At 43.5% G+C, this 23,557-nt stretch overlaps 1 protein-coding gene across 1 annotated transcript in view; it reads right to left on the reverse strand.

Annotated features, from left to right (window-relative positions):
• Positions 1–19,164: 19,164 nt before the first annotated feature.
• pkdcca (protein kinase domain containing, cytoplasmic a) overlaps positions 19,165–23,557 on the reverse strand; it is a 35,791-nt gene continuing 31,398 nt past the window's right edge. The window contains exons 6-7 of the mRNA XM_020481574.2: positions 21,388–21,561; positions 19,165–20,965 (exon numbers count right to left, since the gene is read on the reverse strand). Of these exons, the coding sequence (XP_020337163.1) occupies positions 20,880–20,965; positions 21,388–21,561 (260 nt within the window). The 3' untranslated portion in view covers positions 19,165–20,879. The remainder of the gene's footprint in view (positions 20,966–21,387; positions 21,562–23,557) is intronic.

A 23,557-nucleotide genomic window follows, 5' to 3' on the forward strand; every position in this document is an offset into this window, starting at 1 on the left:
ATTTAGATTTAGATTTATGAACATATTTATTTTTGTGGAGTAGGGCAATTTGTTTGGTGCCGGAGCGCAAAAAAGATATATAAATTACATCATCATTTCACAGTCAACGTTTGTCATCCTCACCAACAGGCCAATGCAACATATTAAAGATTTCTTTTATTTTTACAAATGCATCTACAAATGAAACATCTGCCTATGCCTATACACACATTGGCTCAAAGATTTTTCTCTTCTAACACCCTCAAGCACTAAATTAGGCTCAACTTATTTCAAAATAGGCATCACTGACATTGATTTACCTTTGATCAACCTTCAACCTTTCCTCAACAATTCCAAACGGAAACTGTAAACTCATTGCTGAATCATAGCGACCGAACAGGTTTTATCAAAGGAAGACATCAAACAACATGCCTAGTCACTATTAACGGTATAAAATCATTTAACACGGCACAGGCGAACCAGGCAAGGATGTCCACACTCTCCCTCACTATTTGCTCTATTGATCAAACCACTTGCCACTGCTATACGACAAAGTGAAAACCTCACTGGAATTCAGACTCTCAATTACAAACCACAACATCAGCCTTTATGGAGATGCTATACTGCTGTGCCTAGAACATCCATCAGACTCACTACAAGAAGCCATTACACTCATAAATACATTCTCTGTTATATCGGAATACTTTATAAACTGAACTAAATCCACAATTCTACCCCTGAGTGGAGATTCATGCAGATCTCCTGGAGGAGTCCCATGCAGAATGCATTAGTCTACACTATCTTCCCTTAAACAGATCAGCTTTTCTCTCTAATGTGGACATTGTGATTAAATCAACATAATATCAGTCCCTTTCAATGCAACAAAACAAAACAAATCTAACTTTGCAAGAGTCTGTGATTTTGCTGTAGGCCGAGGAGCGCATTGGAGTAGCCTTTGGTTGTGAGTAGCCTAGATGAGTAGACTTTTGAGATTATAGCACAGCCACTGAGTGTAGATGTGTGTGCACATTTGTTAATATTCTTTGCTGGTTTGCAAGTTAATAGCCCAGTTATAGCTAGTTTTGGTCAGTAATGGAGGAGTGATTGTTGCCTGCAAGAGCACAAACTTGTACATATCTAACTCTCTTTGAAAATGAAAAAGTCAATTCAAGTCAATTAAAAAGCTGTTTTTGTCTTAAAGGGGAACTGTCTTATTTTGAGACAGGCTTAAATGCAAATAAGCCAAAAGGCAGAGGGTAGCATACATTTTTGTCTGATTCTCTGTGTGGTAATAATAATGATAACAATAACTATTTTATTTTGTAAAATGGTTGCTTTCATCATATAACACAATACAACACCATTTTCAGTCATCTATTGGGCCAATGATGTTACGGATCTTTTTGTATTTTTGGAAAAGTGATTGGAGCTTTCGGGAACAAGTAAAACATCCATCCTGAAATGGTTCATATCAAGTCTCTATGGGGTGCCACAGGGTTCAATTCTCGGGCCGACTTGCTGCGGGCGATTCCCTGATCCACCTCTACGCAGAATACACCATTCTGTATACTTCCGGCCCGTCCTTGGACACTGTGCTATCTAACATCCAAACGAGCTTCAATGCCATACAACACTCCTTCCGTGGCCTCCAACTGCTCTTAAACGCTAGTAAAACCAAATGCATGCTTTTCAACTGTTCGCTGCCTGCACCCGCACGCCCGACTAGCATCACCACCCTGGATGGTTCCGACCTAGAATATGTGGTCATCTATAAGTACCTAGGTGTCTGGCTAGACTGTAAACTCTCCTTCCAGACTCATATCAAACGTCTCCAATCTAAAATCAAATCTAGAGTAGGCTTTCTATTCCGCAACAAAGCCTCCTTCACTCACGCCGCCAAACTTACCCTAGTAAAACTGACTATCCTACCGATCCTCGACTTCGGCGATGTCATCTACAAAATAGCTTCCAACACTCTACTCAGCAAACTGGATGCAGTTTATCACATTGCCATCCGTTTTGTTACTAAAGCACCTTATACCACCCACCACTGCGACCTGTATGCTCTAGTCGGCTGGCCCTCGCTACATATTTGTCGCCAGACCCACTGGCTCCAGGTCATCTACAAGTCCATGCTAGGTAAAGCTCCGCCTTATCTCAGTTCACTGGTCACGACGGCAACACACACCCGTAGCACGCGCTCCAGCAGGTGTATCTCACTGATCATCCCTAAAGCCAACACCTCATTTGGCCGCCTTTCGTTCCAGTTCTCTGCTGCCAGTGACTGGAACGAATTGCAAAAATCGCTGAAGTTGGAGACTTTTATCTCCCTCACCAACTTCAAACATCTGCTATCTGAGCAGCTAACCGATCGCTGCAGCTGTACATAGTCTATTGGTAAATAGCCCACCCAATTGACCTACCTCTTCCCCATACTGTTTATATTTATTTACTTTTCTGCTCTTTTGCACACCAATATCTCTACCTGTACATGACCATCTGATCATTTATCACTCCAGTGTTAATCTGCAAAATTGTAATTATTCGCCTACCTCCTCATGCCTTTTGCACACAATGTATATAGACTCTCTTTTTTTTTACTGTGTTATTGACTTGTTTATTGTTTAGTCCATGTGTAACTCTGTGTTGTCTGTTCACACTGCTATGCTTTATCTTGGCCAGGTCGCAGTTGCAAATGAGAACTTGTTCTCAACTAGCCTACCTGGTTAAATAAAGGTGTTCTCAACTAGCCTACCTGGTTAAATAAAGGTGTTCTCAACTAGCCTACCTGGTTAAATAAAGGTGTTCTCAACTAGCCTACCTGGTTAAATAAAGGTGTTCTCAACTAGCCTACCTGGTTAAATAAAGGTGTTCTCAACTAGCCTACCTGGTTAAATAAAGGTGTTCTCAACTAGCCTACCTGGTTAAATAAAGGTGTTCTCAACTAGCCTACCTGGTTAAATAAAGGTGAAATAAAAAATAAAAATAAAAAGCCAAACATAATGTTGCCCCCATTATTACCCAAATAATGATCATGATCAACGGACCAGCCAGTCTGGCATTTGCCCAAACTGCCCCATTTTTTTTACAGTGACACATACCAAACACAAACATCCCCAAAAATGAGGGTAAGGACATGAGCAATATTTGCAGGTCGACACCTCAATGTGATAATGTAAAAATTTTAAAAAATTAAGCAATTTCCAGAGTTGGACATTTCATCATACTAACTTAGTCATTCTATCTTCAGAAGTTGGTAAAAGTGTGTCCCTGTCGATAAATAAAGACATTAGTCAAACGAAGCCATTCGAGACAATGCATTCATCCACATTTGAGTATAGTAACTAATACGACTCCATACTTGACCCGTCTTACTGGTTTGATTGTTCTCAGCGACTGTCTGTTCAACAAGCTCTCACAGTCTCATTGCAGAATTAGACATTTATCCACGTTGCTCCAAAAGTCCCATTTCAAAGTTGCCCTTCCTGCTCTGTAACATTTCATTTCTACAAATGTCAAATTTCAAAGTTAAAGGTGAAGTTTAGGCAGTCAATCCCGAATGGTTAAGGTAACCTAAGGGTTGAGGGACAGGTAAAAAAAAAAAGGGATAGGTAAAAAAAAAGGGATAGGTAAGAAAAAGGGATAGGTAAGAAAAAGGGATAGGTAAGAAAAAAGGATAGGTAAAAAAGGATAGGTAAAAAAAAGGGGGATAGGAAAAAAAGGAGTGGGATAGGTATAAAAAAAAGGGATAGGTAAAAAAGGGATAGGTTAAAAAAAAGGGATAGGTAAAAAAAAGGGATAGGTAAAAAAAAAAAAGGGGATAGGTAAAAAAAAGGTAGGTAAAAAAAAGAGCCAGAATGATGGGATTACACCCATGTGCCATCCCCATCCACAATGCCCTCGCAAAACCCAAGTCTACTAGATGGCTAGATGGTAATAGTGTTGCCACTAGTGTCTGGTTTTGGAGGCTGTGTGTGTGTGTGTGTGTGTGTGTGTGTGTGTGTGTGTGTGTGTGTGTGTGTGTGTGTGTGTGTGTGTGTGTGTGTGTGTGTGTGTGTGTGGATATCACAGGTGTGTGATGGATTCTGCTATAATATTTAGATTTACTTGCGGCAATGCACCAAATTCAGGTTTCAGCAGTGGATCCTGCCTTGATAAATCGACCTGCTGAAGGACAAACAGAGTTGTCTGGGCTTATCGCCATACAGATGGCTCTGAGTGTTCAGTGGGGTTTGGCGGTGGCTCGCGCCTGGACGTGCTATGGTGGTGATGAAGAAATGCTGGCTGATCCCCAGTCAGGGAGAAGCAGTAACTGAAAGATGGGGAATATAAGGATTAAAACCTCTCCAGGGGGAGAGAGATAAAGAGAGAAATGGGTATAGTCTTCATTTACTCCTTTCACGTGGGTAGGTATGTCCACATTTCACCATATGTTAAAATATTAAATCAGCTGTGTTTGTTACTTCTAGACAAGAACGAAAGACTGCACATAGATTGGCCACCGCTGTTTTTGTAGGTCAAGACTCACGGCATAGGTACATGGCCATCTAAACCTATACAATCCAAGTTGCTAATTTATTGGTGCCTGGGAGATGTGGTCCCACTATTCCCTCTTGGCTTATGTGGACATCTCAGACCTAGAAGTGGTGTTCCATTAGTGGCTCAGTGAGGGTAAACTGACTTGGGCCCATATCCACAACGTATCTCAGAGTAGGAGTGCAGATCTAGGATCTGTCCATTTAGTCTTATCCATTATGTTTCTTGAAAAAGACACAACAGATCCTAGATCAGCACTCCTACTCTGAAACACTTTACGGTCCTACAAGTCCCCACACCCTCCCTCCCGGAACCAGGCCCCAGACCCTAGATCCCAGCGTCAGATAAACCAGGTCTGAAGAGGTTATTAATTAAAGCCTGAGAGAGTGGCCGACCAACTGGCCGCTCCACTGCTTGACCTCTGACCCTGACCAGCTGCCCTGACCTTCCCAACCACATTCCCCTGATAAGACAGGAAGATAAAGAGAGAGGAGGGGGGGGGGGGAGAAAGAGGGGGGGTCCAGAGCTGTGGAAAGGGAAGATGGAAGGGGAAGGGGTGAGAGAAGGGGGAGGTGTGCATAGAGAGGTTGAGGTAAGGCAGGGGTGGAAGAGGGAGAAGAGGGTAGGGTGGAGAGGAGAAGAGAGACTGAGTGGGTGAGATAGGAGAGAGGGAAATGGACGGTGGGTGAGAGATAAGAGAGGAAGATAGATGAGGCAAAGAGGAAGAGAGAGAGAGTGGGTGAGAGAGGGGAGAGGAAGAGAGGAGGTAAGGGGGAGGATAGTGTGCATTTCAGCTTTCAGGCGGGCTGCCCTGGAGGCAGTGTTATCAGACCTGTCACTACACACTGATAGGACACAGTGTTCTGGTTGTCCCCGGCTCCAAACAACACATGTAAGGACTCAGCATTTGTGCCTCCAGTGATAGTGAGGAAGATACTGGAGATAAGAGTGTTGGATTAATTGGTGTCTCGCTCACATGAACTCACACACTCAGACACACACACACAAACACACACACACACACAACCACAAAGATTCACAAATACATTCAGACACACACACTCACTCCCCAGACATACCTCCCATATTCCCACACACTGACCTCACAGACTCAGAGAGCCTCCCTGATGTATCATGCATTGTGTAACATTATGAGTGTACTGCATCACTGCATTAGTCCAGAGGAGATAGAGTCATGAAGACAAAGGGAACGCAGCCAGTGGTCTCTGACAGTTACATGTGAGTTATTGTGGGTTGAGATGATTGTAAATCAACGTTGTTTCCAGGCCTGTGACGGAGTTAGGAGTGTAGAACTGTATTTGCCAGGGAATGCATCGGCCCAGTACAGGGAGTTAAAATATGCTCTGGTGTCCTGGCTTGTACACAAACACGCACACACACACACGGCGCACACACACACACGTATCTCACACACACACACATACCAGTGGTGGTCATTAATGTTTAAGATTTTATTATTATTATTATTATTAAACCTTTATTTAACCAGGAAGTGCTCATTGAGATTTAAAATCAATTTTTCAAGAGCGTCCTGGCCAAGATAGGCAGCACCAAGTCATGACAAGAATTACAGACAAACAACATGAACAACTACAAGTAATCTAGTAAAAACCATAGAATTCACAAGAATATAACAAAATCAAAAGCAGTGTGTTTTAATCAGTTATTTGGTTACATTAATATATTTAGTACAGTTTTATCTAAAAAGGATATCTTTTTTCATGTTCACTATTTTACAGTTTTTTTCAACTGTTTACACAAGTTTTCAAAACTGTCTCCTTTTTTTCAAAACTCTACACACAATTCCCAAAACTGCACACACAAAATACAAAATGCCTCACATCTCCTTCAAAATGTAACACTGCATTCAAAATGCCATAAACACATGTCAGAATGAAGCATTTGCATCAAATGGCAAACACTGCTTTCATAATAGTACATTTTTGGATATACCATGTAAACACTGTTGTTCTAAATCTAAAGCTCCTTGGTCTTTCATAGGCTTATATCTACATTTCAATACAATGTTCTACAGTGAAAGTAATCTGCTGAGAGGGGTAACAAGTATACTGTAAACACCAATGCAATGTAGAAACAGAAAATATTTATTAGGCCAAACATTACTGTTGTATACAGTAGCATACAACAAAACCATAAACATATGTAAACCAAAAGTATATTCTTTAGAATACAGTAAAGAACACAATTTGTGTGTGTGGGGTCCGGGGGGTCAGTCCAGGAATTGGTAGGGGGGGGGGGGGGCCTGAGTCTGGCCTGAGTCTGGCCACAATACTTCGTCCACATCACAGGATACGTTTTCTCTTGCCAAACATCGAGGGAAGTATCTCCTAGCATGGCGTATCCAACCTTGGACAGAGGCAACCTCTATGTCCCCTCATAGACCATATTTATAATTGCAGTCTCTTGTACATCTGTAAACAAGCGTCCTCGTCCTCCATGATGTCTTTGCCTTTCCACTCTGTACAGAATTCAAACACAGTATGTGTTCAGCATAGGAACTGTAAACAATGTACAAAAAAATGTAGTACAGCATGATAACCAACCTCATTCATTCAATGCAGTGCAGTAAATGGATGGCTTAGAGTTACAAATGTTTATGCAATACTATGCAGTCATACGTATTTTCCAGTACATTACTGTAATGCTAAAATAGTCATTAGGTAGTTGCATACCTGTTCTCATTTCTGAAGGTTCGAATTATGGATGCCACTGTAAATCAACTCAAGTTGGGCTGGACTCTCAGTCCAGCCTCTCTCATGGTCAAACCGTGGTTGATCACATGATCAACAAGTGTTGCCCTAATCTCATCAGAGATGGCTCTCCTTTCCTTCTCTTCTTTGCCCTCGTCATCTTCTTCCTTTTCCTCTCCCTCCTACTCCTCTTGCTCTCTGTCCATTGTTGGCATCCATTGTTCAAAACAGGTCATCTGACCTTTGACCTATTTATAGGCCTATACTACAGTAAAGCAGTGATTGGTTAGTGATCAGTTAAGCTATTAGTGTTTGCACATGTGAGGAGTGTGTGTGTGACCTGGTGAATAATTGTAGCATTTTGATTGGTTGTGTTTGGAAAAGGAAAGCAAGTCACTTCCTGTTCGATTTTTGTGTTTTAGGTCGATAATTGTGTGTAGTGTTTTGAAAAAAGTGTTTTATGCAATTGACAACTGAGTCAAATGCTGAGGAATAGCTTATGGTTTTGGATATTTGGTGTGTAGTTTTGCACTTTGAGTCAGAGGTTTCAAAAATCGTGTGACATGAAAAGATTTTGTGTGTAAGCAGTTGGAAAAAACTGTAATTGTTGTGAAATTCACTGAGGAGGATGGTCCTCCCTTTCCTCCTCAGAGGAGCCTCCACTGACACACACACACAAACACACACACACAGATTGAAATTGACTGTAAGTGAGGTTACACAGCTCATTTCGCTACATACTGTATGAAACACACCCCCGGAAAGAGGAGAATGTCAATTTTCTTGCTTATCCACCCATGACATCGTATTGTAATGACACCTTGCACTTCCAAGGTGTTACTGTAAATTAAAACTACAAAACATTACCAAGGACCTAATCATTTAGGACAGATTTCTAAAATTCAGTAAAACTAAACACGTTTCCTGACAGCTCAGGTATGAGTTTGAACCTGAGGTTTAGTTTTGAAGCTTGGAGTTGTTTTTCTTCCCAACTCACCCATACCCAAGCCCTCTCTGTATATCAGGCAGGCAGACTTCCTTCCCTAGTTGGCACACTGGGCAGTGTGGGCACAATGAACTCAGATGTCCTCACCCTGGGTGGCATGGTTGCGTGTGCTGGGTGCCCAGACAGTGCCTTGCATGCCCACGGCGTGTGCTGATTACTTCCTTGTCAAGAGCCAGTCACCCACAATGCCCTCTGATAGCATCAGGACTGATGGGAATCTGGTTGGATTTTTCCCGGCCCCATGCTCCTCTATGGCATTCCTCATTCCTAAAGAAAAGGCTCTTTTTAGGTTTGTTTAAGAATTGTTCAACGCAGTTGTTCCATGAACAATGTTTTCTTTGTCGTCAAAAACTTGTTTAGAATTGCTTTGTGATAATGACGTCTCTGTATTTGTGTGTGTGTGTGTGTGTGTGTGTGTTTGTGTGTGTGTGTGTGTTCTCCCTCATTCTGTAGTATCTGTGTGTGTGTGAGTGTAGAATGCAGGGCCGTGTAGAGAGCTGGGGAAAGGGGGGGGGGGGGTCAGGAGAACCTGGGTGACTGCCAGACGACCTTGGAACGACCCCTGACTACATCAGACAGAGACAGACAGAGAGAGAGCAAGAGGGAGGAAGAGAGAGAGGCAATTCAGAGCTTCCATTCTTACTCCCCTCTCCCTCGTCACCTTCTTTGTGCCACGCACGTGTTGCAGCCTTGTAAAACTGGCGCCTTGTGGGCCCGGGTATTAGGGCATTAGGGATGACAGGGCAAGGGCCGCCACCCTGACTCTCTTTATTTGAGTCTGTGTGTCTCTCTATCGTTGCCTCAATCCACCCTCAATCCAGTCTGTCTGTCTGTCTGTCTGTCTGTCTGTCTGTCTGTCTGTCTGTCTGTCTGTCTGTCTGTTTGTCTGTACCTCTCTCTCGCTCCCTGTCTCTCTCTCCCTGTCTCTCTCTCTCTCTCTCTCTCTCTCTCTCTCTCTCTCTCTCTCTCTTTCTATCTCAATTAATCAAATCCAATTCAAAAGGATTTATTGTCATGGAAAGTATTACCACATACGCTGCCAAAGCAAATATATAGAAACATATCAAATAAATGAGTAACAACAGGACAACACAGTAATATTGAATGTGGACAATAATTCACTAATGACCGAGGCAAAGGCAGCAATGTTATTGGCCTGGCTGGTCGTTCCACTGGCTGTCCCTACACTCACAGAAAATAAATGCTATCTAGAATCTAGAAGGAGAAGCCGTTGAAGAACACATTTTGGTTCAGGGTATAACTTTACATTTTTTTTGTAGAACATATGACCCAAAAGACCTCTACCTGAAACCAAAAAGGGTTCTACCTGAAACCAAAAAGGGTTCTACCTGGAACCAAAAAGGGTTCAACCTGGAACCAAAAAGGGTTCTACCTGAAACCAAAAAGGGTTCTACCTGGAACCAAAAAGGGTTCTACCTGAAACCAAAAAGGGTTCAACCTGAAACCAAAAAGGGTTCAACCTGAAACCAAAAAGGGTTCTACCTGAAACCAAAAAGGTTTCTACCTGAAACCAAAAAGGGTTCTACTTGAAACCGAAAAGGGTTCTACCTGGAACCAAAAAGGGTTCAACCTGGAACCAAAAAGGGTTCAACCTGGAACCAAAAAGGGTTCAACCTGAAACCAAAAAGGGTTCAACCTGGAACCAAAAAGGGTTCAACCTGAAACCAAAAAGGGTTCAACCTGGAACCAAAAAGGGTTCTACCTGGAACCAAAAAGGGTTCAACCTGGAACCAAAAAGGGTTCAACCTGGAACCAAAAAGCGTTCTCCTATGGGGACAGCAGTGGAACCCTTTTGGAACTTTGTTGTATTAGTGTACGAGTGTGGCAGGAAGCTACTTATTTACAGTTGCTGTCTCTGCTCTCTCTGTAACTCTTTCTGGCTCCAAGAGAATTGGCTTTAATGTTCCAAACCCTCATTGGTTTGAGTAACGTCAGCAATTTCTATATCATATTCTTTTGAATTTAACAATATGAATTGGGGTATTTAGCGTACTATATTGAACAGAACAAGGCCATGTCAATAAAGCCTTGTTCAGACTGCAGGCCTTAATTCTCAAATAATTTTTTATTTTTCTTTAAAATCCGTTTGGAAATACTCACTGTCCAAAACAGCAAGTTAACAAGTGACCACATCGGATGTGTGGGTTCAGACATTAATTTGCTGACATGGCTACGCTAGTTGTCATAGTAACGACTGGTGTGCGCTCAGCAGTTATAACTCAGCAGTTATGTAGCAAGCTAAGCTGAGAACAATGCTTTCCATGGACGTTTCCTAGTTGCTTTGAATGTTCAAAGTCATAGTGTAGGAACACGTTTAAAACCTCAAAGTATCCAGATGATCCGTCTTTCAAAGTAGTTATTTTTGGCAAGCCACAGCAGTCACTTAGCTAGCTAGGTAGCTGATTACCTTTCGAGTACATTCACTCATTTGTTTGTAAATAAATAACAAGCTAGTTAGCTACCACATATCCTTGTCAAACTGTCAACAGAGTAGCTAGCAAGCAACAGTCTATACCAACAGTATAAAAACACCTTGAGGGCAAATAAATCAGATTTGACCTTTCAGACACAAGTCACATGGCCAAGAATCAGATTTGTATGTAACTTCAAACCACCTGCGAAGGTGGTTTAAAATGTGGCTTGAAATAGCCAATTCCATGTGCTTTTTCACTGTTCAGACAGCAGGAAAAAGAACAGATTCGAATCAGATATGCAAAAATGTTCGATTTGAGTCACTTCAAACTGCCAATGTGAAGAAGGCTTTACTCTTGACAAAAAAAAACAGATAGAAGCGTATAGTCCCAAGCTCTTGCATTGGCTCTCACAGACTCTCATCTGTGATTCTGCCCCCTCGAACACCTACCCTGTGTGCCTTTGAAACCACTGTCCCACTGTCACATTCACTCACTGAAAGAACGCCATCAGTCAAAAATGACAGTAAATGGACAATTACGGGATGGACATAACCAGAAGTTCAGTTCCCTGCTTGTCAGCTGCTAGCTGTCTATCTGCTCCATAGTTAGGGGTCTGTCTCTGGGGACACACTTGCTCTCTCCCCTCCCAAGATGTTGACAGTCTGTTGTTAACACAGTACACAGTGGGGTTCCTGGTAAGACATCTCTCTCTCTCTCTCTCTGCTAGCTTGCCACACTGTCAGCTGAGCTAGACTATACCCCTTAGGTCTCTGGCTCCATATCTAATGCAGCCAAAGTCTGTTTACATTGGTTGTGAGTTAATCACATGATATGTGGCTTGTTCTCCCATTGGATGAAGTCTGTCTCGTTTTGACTACATAATATTCCAGATATGTAGAATGGCTGGTGTGTGTTTTCTACTCGGTGGTGAGTAGGTATAACCTTCACTCCTCTATGCCTGAGAACCACAGTAAAGTACACCCCATCCGGTGTCTCTCTGTCTCTCTTAGGTTTTTACCATTTTCACAGACTTCTAAATCACTTGAAAGCTACTGGTTGAAGTGAATGTGTGTAATAGTTTGGTAGTTGTGTAATCAAGTGGATTGCGTATGAGGAGAGATTTCTTGGATGTATAAACAGTCATTAAAGTGCTAAGAACACACTGTAGAGCTGGCCAGTAGCAGACCACAGGACGTTTCATACCTGCTTCTGGTTCTGTGTTTCTTTTCTCCCATCATAGATTCTAAGAGCTTCCATGTGAAGCAGCAATCCAGATAATTAGCCTTTGCCCAAGTGTGAGCTGAGAAAATAAAGTGTTTCTCAGTGGAAGCTACTCAGAGGAGGAAGGGGAGGACCATCCTACTCCTCTAACATTAAAAAAGTTATCATTTTTAGATAAAACTATACTAAATATATTCACATCACCAAATAACTGACTAAAACACGCTGTTTTGCAAAGAAGGTCTACAGTATCCTCAACAGCACTCTGTAGGGTAGCACCATGGAGTAGCTGGAGGACAGCTGGCTTCCTTATTCCTCTTGCCGGTACATTGACTTCAATACAAAACCCAGGTTCTGGGTTCTAACCCCGTTCCATAGACTTACACAGTAATGATGACGACTTCCAGAGGACGTCCTCCGACCTATCAGAGCTCTTGCAGCATGAACTGACATGTTGTCCTTCCAGTCAAAGGATCAGAGAATGAATCTAGTACTGAAAGCATAAGCTCCAGCTAGCTAGCAGGGGAGTGCATAACGTGTGGTGAGTAGTCTACTCAAAGACAAAGAAAGACAATAGTTGAACAGTTTGGAACAAAATAATATCTTCACAAATTAAGGAGAAGCAGCAGAGAGAGAAAGAGAGAGAGAGAGAAAGAGAGAGAGAGAAAGCTTGCTTGTTATTTACTCAGCTAGCTAATGCAGCTAATTTAGTCTACTCAACAACCTGACTCAAACAGAGAGGAATTATATTTATGTTATATAGCTGGCTAAGGCTATCCAGCACTGCAACTCTTCCAACTCAAGGGAAGCTTTCGATTTTATTCATTTATTGCCACCGGAGCCCACCGGTGTAACTGCTAAACTGCTTGCTGTACACTGTACGGCATGATTGTACACATGGATTGGATTGTGTGTTTACTAACGCATTAGCTGTGTAGAGGTAAGCGGTTATGGTATGACGTTTTGGCTTGGAGAGGTGTTTTCGCCTGGTTGCAGTCAGCTGTTGTGTTGTGCACTGAAGTCCACAAGTGAAGGAAAAAGGTGACAGGAGGAGAACACGTAGATGCGAGAAGGAACAGGCAAAGTGCCGATGCTGGTTGAGGCTGCTATGAAAGTGAACTGTGTGTGCGGTTGATCAGGGGTGTATTAATTCTGCTGATTCTGTATGTGGCTGCTATGAAAGTCAACTGTGTGTGCGGTTGATCAGGGGTGTATTAATTCTGCTGATTCTGTATGTGACTGCTATGAAAGTGAACTGTGTGTGCGGTTGATCAGGGGTGTATTAATTCTGCTGATTCTGTATGTGGCTGCTATGAAAGTCAACTGTGTGTGCGGTTGATCAGGGGTGTATTAATTCTGCCGATTCTGTATGTGACTGCTATGAAAGTGAACTGTGTGTGCGGTTGATCAGGGGTGTATTAATTCTGCTGATTCTGTATGTGGCTGCTATGAAAGTGAACTGTGTGTGCGGTTGATCAGGGGTGTATTAATTCTGCTGATTCTGTATGTGACTGCTATGAAAGTGAACTGTGTGTGCGGTTGATCAGGGCCCTATTAATTCTGCTGATTCTGTATGTGACTGCTATGAAAGTGAACTGTGTGTGCGGTTGATCAGAGGTGTATTAATTCTGCTGATTCTGTATGTGGCTGCTATGAAAGTGAACTGTGTGTGCGGTTGATCAGGGGTGTATTAATTCTGCTGATTCTGTTGCAAAATGTTTCTTAAAAAGGAAGCAAACAGAACGTAACGGGATGGACCTACCTGAATTTGAATGTTTTGCAACTGTTTGGACTAGTGATTGCCCAGATCCACTAGATGCAGGCAAGAGTGTGCATGGCGGTATTGAATGTGTCACTGTCTGTCACCTCGATTACTCCAATTTGTCTCTCGACCTGTGTGCACCTACGTTATAAACTTTCATTTTGTAGGCTCGGTTGTAGCAACCTCATGATGGGTATAGGAAACATTTTAGCATCCTGTAGTAGCCTAAACCTATGGATGTTCCACATCGCTGGGTAAATGGAATGTGAATGACTGTCATCCAATATGCTGTCATAGAAGTGGTCTTCAATGCTGTAAAAGATCCCGCTCATAAAGAATAGTCTCAAATGGCCCCCGACCGCCACTGGAGTTACTGGTTCTTGGAAGTGTGTGTGTGTGTAAGGCGGGGGGTGCAATGCGCGTATGTATGACAGCGAAAGAGAGTTGAAAGACCAAAAGAAAGAGAAAGGCAGTGCAGGTAATACCACTTTCCTCTATATCCCTCCATCCCCACTCACCTCCAGGCCACTTGATGCCTAGATTGAATGTCATGTTCCAGACGTTCACATGTAGTCACCACCAACAACTGCTGCCATTGTTGCCTCTCTCAACAGTGCTAGAGAGAGACACAGGATAGCTGAGACAAAGGCAGGTTTTGAGAGCCCCTGTGACAGAGGACAATGCTGCTACTGTTGTCGGCCCTTAGGGCCACAGTTGGGCCTATGGGGCAAGTGCAGCCAGCATCCATTGTGAGGTGCAAATCAGTGGAGGCTGCTGAGGGGAGGACGGCTCATAATAATGGCTGGAACAGAGCGAATGGAATGGCGTCAAACACCTGGAAACCATGTGTTTGATGTCATTTATACCATTCCACTCCAGCTATTACTACAAGCCCGTTCTCCCCAATTAAGGTACCACCAACCTGACACACACATGCACACACATACATTTATTTTTTATTTATTTTTCCTTTATTTAACTAGGCAAGTCAGTTAAGAACAAATGCTTATTTTCAATGACGGCCTAGGAACAGTGGTTTAACTGCCTGTTCAGGGGCAGAACGACATACTGTACATACATGCAGACACCCACAAACACATAACACACACACTCCGAATAATGTTCTGCATTGAAGTGTGATTCATATGGTGATCTGCAACAATACCATCGCCCAATGCCCAACTTCCCTCTAGCTCCAACCTGCCTATAGCTGCCATGTCCCTGTCTGTCTCTGACATATCTGTCTGTCTCTCATTAGCAGCCTTTAGCCCCGAGGAGGCCTTCTGGCCCTCCCTGCCCCTTCCCCTCCAGCCCCAATCTAGTCCCCCCTGGCCCCCAGGCTCCTCCCCAGGAAAAGCCCTAATCCCCCAGGCCAATAAAACACAGATGCTCTCTCTGGAGACACTCCCCTCACTCTTCCTGTCCCTCACACAAAAGACGCTAGGCTAGGAATAAGCCTTACTCTCTCTCCCTCCTTCTCTCGTTCCCTCTCTCTCTCTCTCTCTCTCTCTCTCTCTCTCTCTCTGTGTGTCTTTCACTCTATCCCTCTCCTTCTCCTCCCCCATTTTTAACTGGCACCAAAGCAACAACGTTTTCCCTCTGACATGAAATCAACCAACTTCAGACCTGTCCCTCTTGATATGAAGCACATGGCAGGTGTCTTCTTATTTGTCTTGTGTCCAGAAGAAAGAAAGCGGTCTTCCCACTAGCTTATAATACACAGCAATCACACACATTCATGCATCAACAGCCGCATACAAGCTAACACATACAAGCCCAGATAGACAAACATGCTCTAAACAAACCGTTAGCGTCACCACACACACACACACACACACACACACACACAAAAACACATGTACAGACACAGTCTCTACACAGACACATTTCGTTACATATTATGCTGGTTGGTTTGTTTTGGAGCGAGGGTTTTTGGGGATGGCTGGCCCGGGTTTACTGGACTCCCAGGCTGTCTGTTATATGGAGAACAGCTGCTGGTACACTGGAACACACCAGTCTATTAAACAGTACTACCAGTGGTTCCAGTCCAGGGGGGACTACATGCGTGACCACAGCCCTATACCTGCTGTGAGTGGGGTCGGAATGTGTGAGACCGTGAAGGCATTTGATTAATAATGTCTACAGTGTATCTACTCACACTGATTTACTCACATTGCACACCCTGGGACAGGAGAGGTAGATTAAGCAATATGGCCCGAGGAGGTGTGGTATATGACCAATATACCACGGCCAAGGGCTGTTCTTAAGCACGACTCAACGCGGAGTGCCTGGACACAGTCCTTAGCCGTGGTATCTTGACCATATATCACAAACCCCCGTGGTGCCTTATCGCTATAATAAACTGGTTACCAACGTAATTAGAAAAATATATATATATGTTTTGTTATACCCGTGGTATATGGTCTGATATGCCACGTCTGTCAGTCAATCAGAATTCAGGGCTCGACCCACCATGTTGTCTAACTGTCATTAACATGAGTAGACCTGCACAATCACTTTAGTGTGTTGTGTCTGTAGATCACGCCATGCTTTACCGAGACTCCTCCATTCCTTTCCCAGAGTCCTCCTTGCCCCTCTTCTGAAAAGGTCCTCCACACTGTGTGTGTGTGTGTGTGTGTGTGTGTGTGTGTGTGTGTGTGTGTGTGTGTGTGTGTGTGTGTGTGTGTGTGTGTGTGTGTGTGTGTGTGTGTGTGTGCGTGTGTGAGTAAATGTGCATATGCTTGTCACTCCCTGTATTTCTGCCCCAGTTACCCTGTGACCAAAATCCCCACTGATTAAGTTGTAGAGAGTATGTGTGTGTTGACACAAGCAGCCTTTGAACACTCAATGGGAAAAAGGATTCCCCTCTATAGGATGCTCCCAGAGTCCCATGGCCTCCCTCTCTCACTGTTTAACAGCCTTTCCCTTTGTCCTGCCCACTCTGAGGTGAAAAGGTCAGGGGCCAAAGGTCACACGGACTCATTTCCACTGGAACGGTCAGACAAAGAGCCTCACAAACACACACACACACACACACAAACAGGCCCTCCCTACACGCACACTTCATGAAGAGTTGGGGAGAGTAAACCAAAGAGTGTGTTCTCTTCATTAAGATGTTGTTTTCTTTCCTGGGTGCTTGAAGGGCCCCTTCAGGACTTCCATTGGGTGCCCTTAGCCCCACAAGCAGGCCCCCACTACCCTAGCCCCCTGGCTCTGTGCAGCTCTTTAAGCCAGTGACCCAGGACCGGTCCAGATGGGCTGCAGGCCCATGCCAGCTTCCAGGGCCTCTTTAACTCGCACTCCGTCCAAAATAGTTCCATGATTGTAAAATTATGTTTGTTCTCAAAACACACACACTCTCTTACTCCTTTTTTTGCAGACTTTTTCCTTTGCATTATTCCTTCTTACATGTTTCCCTCTCTAGAAGTGAAGAATGAGAAACACATCTCCATGTGTTTGTGTCTTTTGTTTGTTTTCACAATGGGCCAGTACTCTGGGGTGATTCCAGAGAAATGTGTCCTCAATTATTTCATCAGATGACAGGTACATCAGATGGTATGGGCAGCATTCACTAGGCCAATCAACACCATCACTGGCTGTACTGTACCCCTACAGTAATAACCTGTACTGTTTACTAAACAATTATCTACCGTCTATATACAGTGCATTTGGAAAGTGTTTCCACATTTTGTTAAGTTACAGCTTTATTCTAAAATGGATTATATTGTTGTTTTTTCCCCCTTCATCAACCTACAAACAATACCCCATAATGACAAGCGAAAAAAACAGGATTTTAGAAATGTTTGCAAATGTAAAAAAAATATATATTATAATTAAATATCACATTTACAGTACATAAGTATTCAGGGCCTTTACTCAGTACTTTGTTCAAGCACCTTCTGCAGCGATTACAGCCTCGAGTCTTCTTGGGTATGATGCTACAAGCTTTACACACCTGTATTTGGGAGTTTCTCCCATTCTTCTCTTCAGATCCTCTCAAGCTCTGTCAGGTTGCAGCACAGCTATTTTCAGGTCTCTCCCGAGATGTTAGATCGGGTTCAAGTCCGGGCTCTGGCTGGGCCACTCCTGCATTGTCTTGGCTGTGTGCTTAGGGTCATTATCCTGTTGGTAGGTGAACCTTCGCCCCAGTCTGAGGTCCTGAGCGCTCTGGAGCATGTTTTCCTCAATGATCTCTCTGTACTTTGCTCCTTTCATCTTTCCCTCGATCCTGACTAGTCTCTCAGTCCCTGCCACTGAAAAATACCACCACAGCATGATGCTGCCACCACCATGCATCACCGTAGGGATGGTGCCAGGTTTCCTCCAGACGTGACTCTTGGCATTCAGGCCAAAGAGTTCCATCTTGGCATCATCTGACCAGATAATCTTGTTTGTCATGGTCTGAGATTCTTTAGGTGCCTTTTAGCAAACTCCCAAGCGGGCTGTCATGTGCCTTTTACTGAGGAGTGGCTTCTGTCTGGCCACTCTACAATAAAGGCCTGATTGGTGGAGTGCTGCAGAGATGGCTGTCCTTCTGGAAGGTTCTCCCATCTCCACAGAGGAACTCTAGAGCTCTGTCAGAGTGACCATCGGGTTCTTGGTCACCTCCCTGACCAAGGCCCTTCTTCCCCGATTGCTCAGTTTGGCCGGGCAGCCAGCTCTAGGAAGAGTCTTGGTGGTTCCAAACTTCTTCCATTTAATAATGATGGAGGCCACTGTGTTCTTGGGGACCTTCAATGTTGCAGAAATGTTTTGGTACCCTTCCCCAGATCTGTGCTTCGACACAATCCTGTCTTGGAGCTCTACGGACAATTCCTACGACCTCATGGGTTGGTTTTTGCTCTGACATACACTGTCAACTGTGGGACCTTATATAGAAAGGGATGTGCCTTTCCAAATCGTGTCCAATCAATTGAATTAACCACAGGTGGACTCCAGTCAAGTTGTAGAAACATCTCAAGGATGATCCATGGAAACAGGATGCACCTGAGCTCAATTTCGGAGTCTCATAGCAAGGGGTCTGAATACTGTAAATAAGGTATTTCAGTTTTCCATTTATTTATAACTTTGCTAACATAAAAAAAAACAGTTTTTGCTTTTTCATTATGGGGTATTGTATGTAGATTAATGAGGGGGAAATATATTTAATCAATTTAAGATAAGAATGTAATGTGACAAAATGTTTTCCAAATGCACTGTATATACTACATATGGTTTTTCTGTAATTAAATAAAAAGATCTGTAACTCAAATAATCACAGACACACACAGAGAGAGAGAGAGAGAGAGGAGAGAGAGAGAGAGAGAGAGAGAGAGAGAGAGAGAGAGAGAGAGAGAGAGAGAGAGAGAGAGAGAGAGAGAGAGAGAGAGAGAGAGAGAGAGAGAGAGAGAGAGAGAGAGAGAGAGAGAGAGAGAGAGAGAGAGAGAGAGAAGAGAGAGAGAGAGAGAGAGAGAGAGAGAGAGAGAGAGAGAGAGAGACACCAACACACACATGTCTCATTTGCCACAAGTTTTGTATTTTTCCATATAAAAATAGCCATCTCATCATTGTCATCATTATATACATCAATGAACAGCCTACACAGTGTTAAAGCTTTTGTAGAATTCACTTTTGGTTAAAAGAAATTCACAATGTTCTGCTTTCACTGAAAGCAAGAGCTCTTTGATACTTGTCTGATTATTTATCTAAAGGTTCATGTCACATTTCCTTAGGAAATTAGAATAGATGGAGATTACTTCCTGCTGTGTTTGCTCTAAACCCAGGGTCATATTCATTAGGGCAAACCATTGCAAAGCGTTTTGCAACAGAAAACGAACATTTGAATTTATTTTGGATAAGTTTGGGTAATCCCTTCCTGTTTTAGTCCCTTTTGTTCCGTTTGGTGCCTAATGAACGCAACCCAGGAGTGGGACAGGAGCCAACACACACTGTCCTCAATAAATACAAAATTATCAAAAAAGTGACCCTCTCAAGGAGGTCACTACACTACATTACATTTGGTCAACATGCAAAATCAACAATGACACAATATTCCAAACAAGTCCTTGATTTTCCCATACGAGAACAATGCCTTTGTTTTCATCAACATAGGATTGAAATGAAAGATATTTGATCTGATAACTCAGCTGTTACAATCCCCTGTTCTATAAGAACAGATTCTTCAGCCACTAAGACGTGGAAATCGATCGCTTATTGAGTTGCTTTTTGAAAGCATAGAGAACCCCTGTTTGACTTAATCGAAAAGTGCTGTGGATCTAACAGAAGACCGAGGAAGGGAAAGGAAATAGAGAGAGAGAGAGAGGAGACAGGGTCGGGAAGGAGGGAGAAAGTCTGAGCAACACTCAGGCGTCAGAGAATTTAAAAAAACAAGAGCTTATTCACTGACTAAGACGTCACAGTAACACTGGAACATCCGTCCTTTGCCAATACCTTTGTTAAAGCCTGAACCTTAGAATAAAGCCTGAACATGGCATGAAGACGCATGAGGGCTCGATTCAGTCTGTATCGCTAAAATGTAAAGGTCATTTCCGATTGAGCCGACATACGCAGCCTTTACCGGGAATGCAATCTCCGCTCACGCGGGAACACTGCCTTTACATTTAAATCACGCTTATAGCACTGACCTTCAGCGATACAGATTGAACCCAACACTAATTTGGAAGTTTTTCTGGAATGTGTTTGTTGAGTACCTTTCCTATGGTTCGATGGTTGACTGATGGTTCCTACTGAGGCCGCCTCGAAACCTTCACAGAATGATGATTAAACACTCTACAGTACCAGAAGGAGATCCTTTTGACCAGATATGTGAAGGTAGTTTAGGGGGCACAGGAGGGGCATCTGACCACAGGGATACATTCTCACCCCTCTTAGCTAGGAGGGTAACCTCAGCATACCCTGAGCTAAAAGCCTGCACAACCCGAACAATAGTCACGTTTAAGCATTGAATGGAGGACAGATCATCAACATCTATGTTACGATAAATGTTCTCCTTGAGTTATTATTGCACTTCAGCAGGAGCTGGTTTGGGTTAGCCTTCTTTACGGCCCGTGGAGGTTCACACTGGAGGGTGTGGTCTAGGATCCATCTTACATTCCCTCTGCCCGACCCATCCAATGGGGTGGCTCACTATGCTGTGAGGGCATGCCCCAGGATCAGGTTAGCCAATCAGAGGAAGGTTTGGTAGTTAAGTCTCCTCCCTCTCCTTTGGTTCAGCTGCCCACTCTGACGTAGGTGACCCGTCCCTTGGCAGAGTTTAGACTGGCAGGGCCTGTCTTGAAGAATACAAGCTGGTGACCTGTAGACAGAGAAGAAGAAAAAAAAAGTAAACGTGAATAAAAAGTAGAAAAGTAGGAGAGACCGTAAAGTTGAAGACTTTATGTTAAATGAACGGAATGTACCCTAGCACGTGCTTCCCTTCTACAATGTATGGTTGGTTAATTGCATGAATGCGATGACAATCGTACAATGCCAGGGATGCGGTGAGAGATATACTGTATGACAAGGGGAGGAGAGGATGAAGAGTGAAGAGAATGAATGTGAAAGTGCTGGCCTGGTTCAATAACGATTAGTGATTGCCATGCTGATGTGCCCCCTTCAGACTGCGCTCCAATTAAGTGTGTGTGTGTGTGTGTGTGTGTGTGTGTGTGTGTGTGTGTGTGTGTGTGTGTACAATACAATGATAACACTGTAGCGTGAACACATTCATTTAACTCTTACCTGTCCAGGTTGTCTGATTGGTCAGTACAAATGCTCGGCACTGGGCGTGGCTCTCACATACACCAATAGCCTCTGTGATGCTGTAGACTGACAGCAGACATCCATCGTGCTGATAGGATGGCCAGCAGCGGTAGTTCTCCCCAGGAATAGAGGCATCCACTACACGCTTATAGTCTGCAGCGGAGAAGGAATTTAGTTAGCAAGGAAGGGTGTGCGTGTGTGTGTGTCTGTGTGTCTGTCACTGGCAGGGTGTAGATGCACTGAGGGTCCTGCACGCGTGTAATGAGGTAGGTCATTGTGTGAGCGTGGGGGCTCTGTTTTGTCTGTCTGTCAGAGGGAGTGCCATGGAGCTATTGGGGAGTGAGAGGCTGACATGTCTTCTGTGATCCTCGACGCCACCCCCCCTCTCACCCTCCCCCCCCCACACACACACACACACACAGAGACACGGCACACACACACTCACACTCCCCTTCTCCTATCTCACTCTCCCTTTGCCCCACTAACTGTCTGACACACATTGTAAAGGCCACTTTTCTACAATGGTTGCCACGGCAACCGCGACCCTGGGCAAACTGAACTCAGGAGTGACAGAGAGAGCAGAAGAGAGAAAGGGGGGAGAGAGAGAGATAAAGGGAGAGTGGTCTGAAGGGCCCAGGAATGAGGACCACACTAGAATACCTCTCAAATTCTTTCTTTTCTCTCTATTTGTCTTCTCTGTTTTTATCATTCTAATCCTAAATCTTAAAGGGACACTTTAAAATAGTATTATATATACTGTATATATTTTTTTTTACCTTTATTTAATTAGGCAAGTAAGTTCAGAACAAATTCTTTTTTACAATGAACGCCTACCCCGGCCTAACCCAGACGACACTGGGCCAATTGTGCACCGACCTATGGGACTCCTGATCACGGCCGGTTGTGATACAGCCCGGGATCGAACCCGGGTCTGTAGAGATGCCTCTATCACTGCTATGCAGTGCCTTAGACCGCTGCGTTACTCAGGATCCCTAAAATAGAAAAGGGCGATTGATTTAAAACATACAAATCAAATGAGATTACATTTCGATGTAATACATGTGTAGACCTAAGTTGCAATTTAAATGTACATTTACCATGGCAATATAGTAACATAACTTTCATCAAATTGTATAATAGAGTGAATTAAAAAAGATCAAGATTGTTTTAACCAGATTCAGAGTTCCCCTGAGGATCCACTAACAATATACAGATGAAGTCAGAAGTTCACATACACCGTAGCCAAATACATTTAAACTCAATTTTTCACAATTCCTGACATTTAATCCGAGTAAAAGTTCACTGCCCTTAGGTCAGTTAGGATCACCACTTTATTTTAAGAATGTGAAATGTCAGAATAATTGTAGAGAGAATTATTTATTTCAGCTTTTATTTCTTTCGCCAAATTCCCAGTGGGTCAGAAGTTCACATACACTCAATTAGTATTTGGTAGCATTGCTTTTAAATTGTTTAACTTGGGTCCAACATTTTGGATAGCCTTCCACAAGCTTCTCACAATAAGTTGGGTGAATTTTGGCCCACACCTCCTGACTGAGCTGGTGTAACTGAGTCAGGTTTGTAGGCCTCCTTGCTCGCACATGCCTTTTCAGTTCTGCCCACAAATGTACTATAGGATTGAGGTCAGGGCTTTCTGATGGCCACTCCAATACCTTGACTTTGTTGTCCTTAAGCCATTTTGCCACAACTTTGGAAGTATGGTGGGGGGTCATTGTCCATTTGGAAGACCCATTTGCGACCAAGCTGACTGATGTCTTGAGATGTTGCTTCAATATATCCACATAATTGTCCTCCATCATGATGCCATCTATTTTGTGAAGTGCATCAGTCCCTCCTGCAGCAAAGCACCCCCACAACATGATGCTGCCACCCCTGTGCTTCACGGTTGGGATGGTGTTCTTCGGCTTGCAAGCCTCTCCCTTTTTCCTCTAAACATAACGATGGTCATTATGGCTAAACAGTTCTATTTTTGTTTCATCAGACCAGAGGATATTTCTCCAAAAAGTAAGATCTTTGTCCCTATGTGCAGTTGCAAACCATAGTCTGTCTTTTCTATGGCGGTTTTGGAGCAGTGGCTTCTTCCTTGCTGAGCGGCCTTTCAGGTTATGTCGATATAGGACTTGTTTTACTG

This window comes from Oncorhynchus kisutch, linkage group LG4 (assembly GCF_002021735.2).
Source record: "Oncorhynchus kisutch isolate 150728-3 linkage group LG4, Okis_V2, whole genome shotgun sequence".
Classification (NCBI taxonomy): domain Eukaryota; kingdom Metazoa; phylum Chordata; class Actinopteri; order Salmoniformes; family Salmonidae; genus Oncorhynchus; species Oncorhynchus kisutch.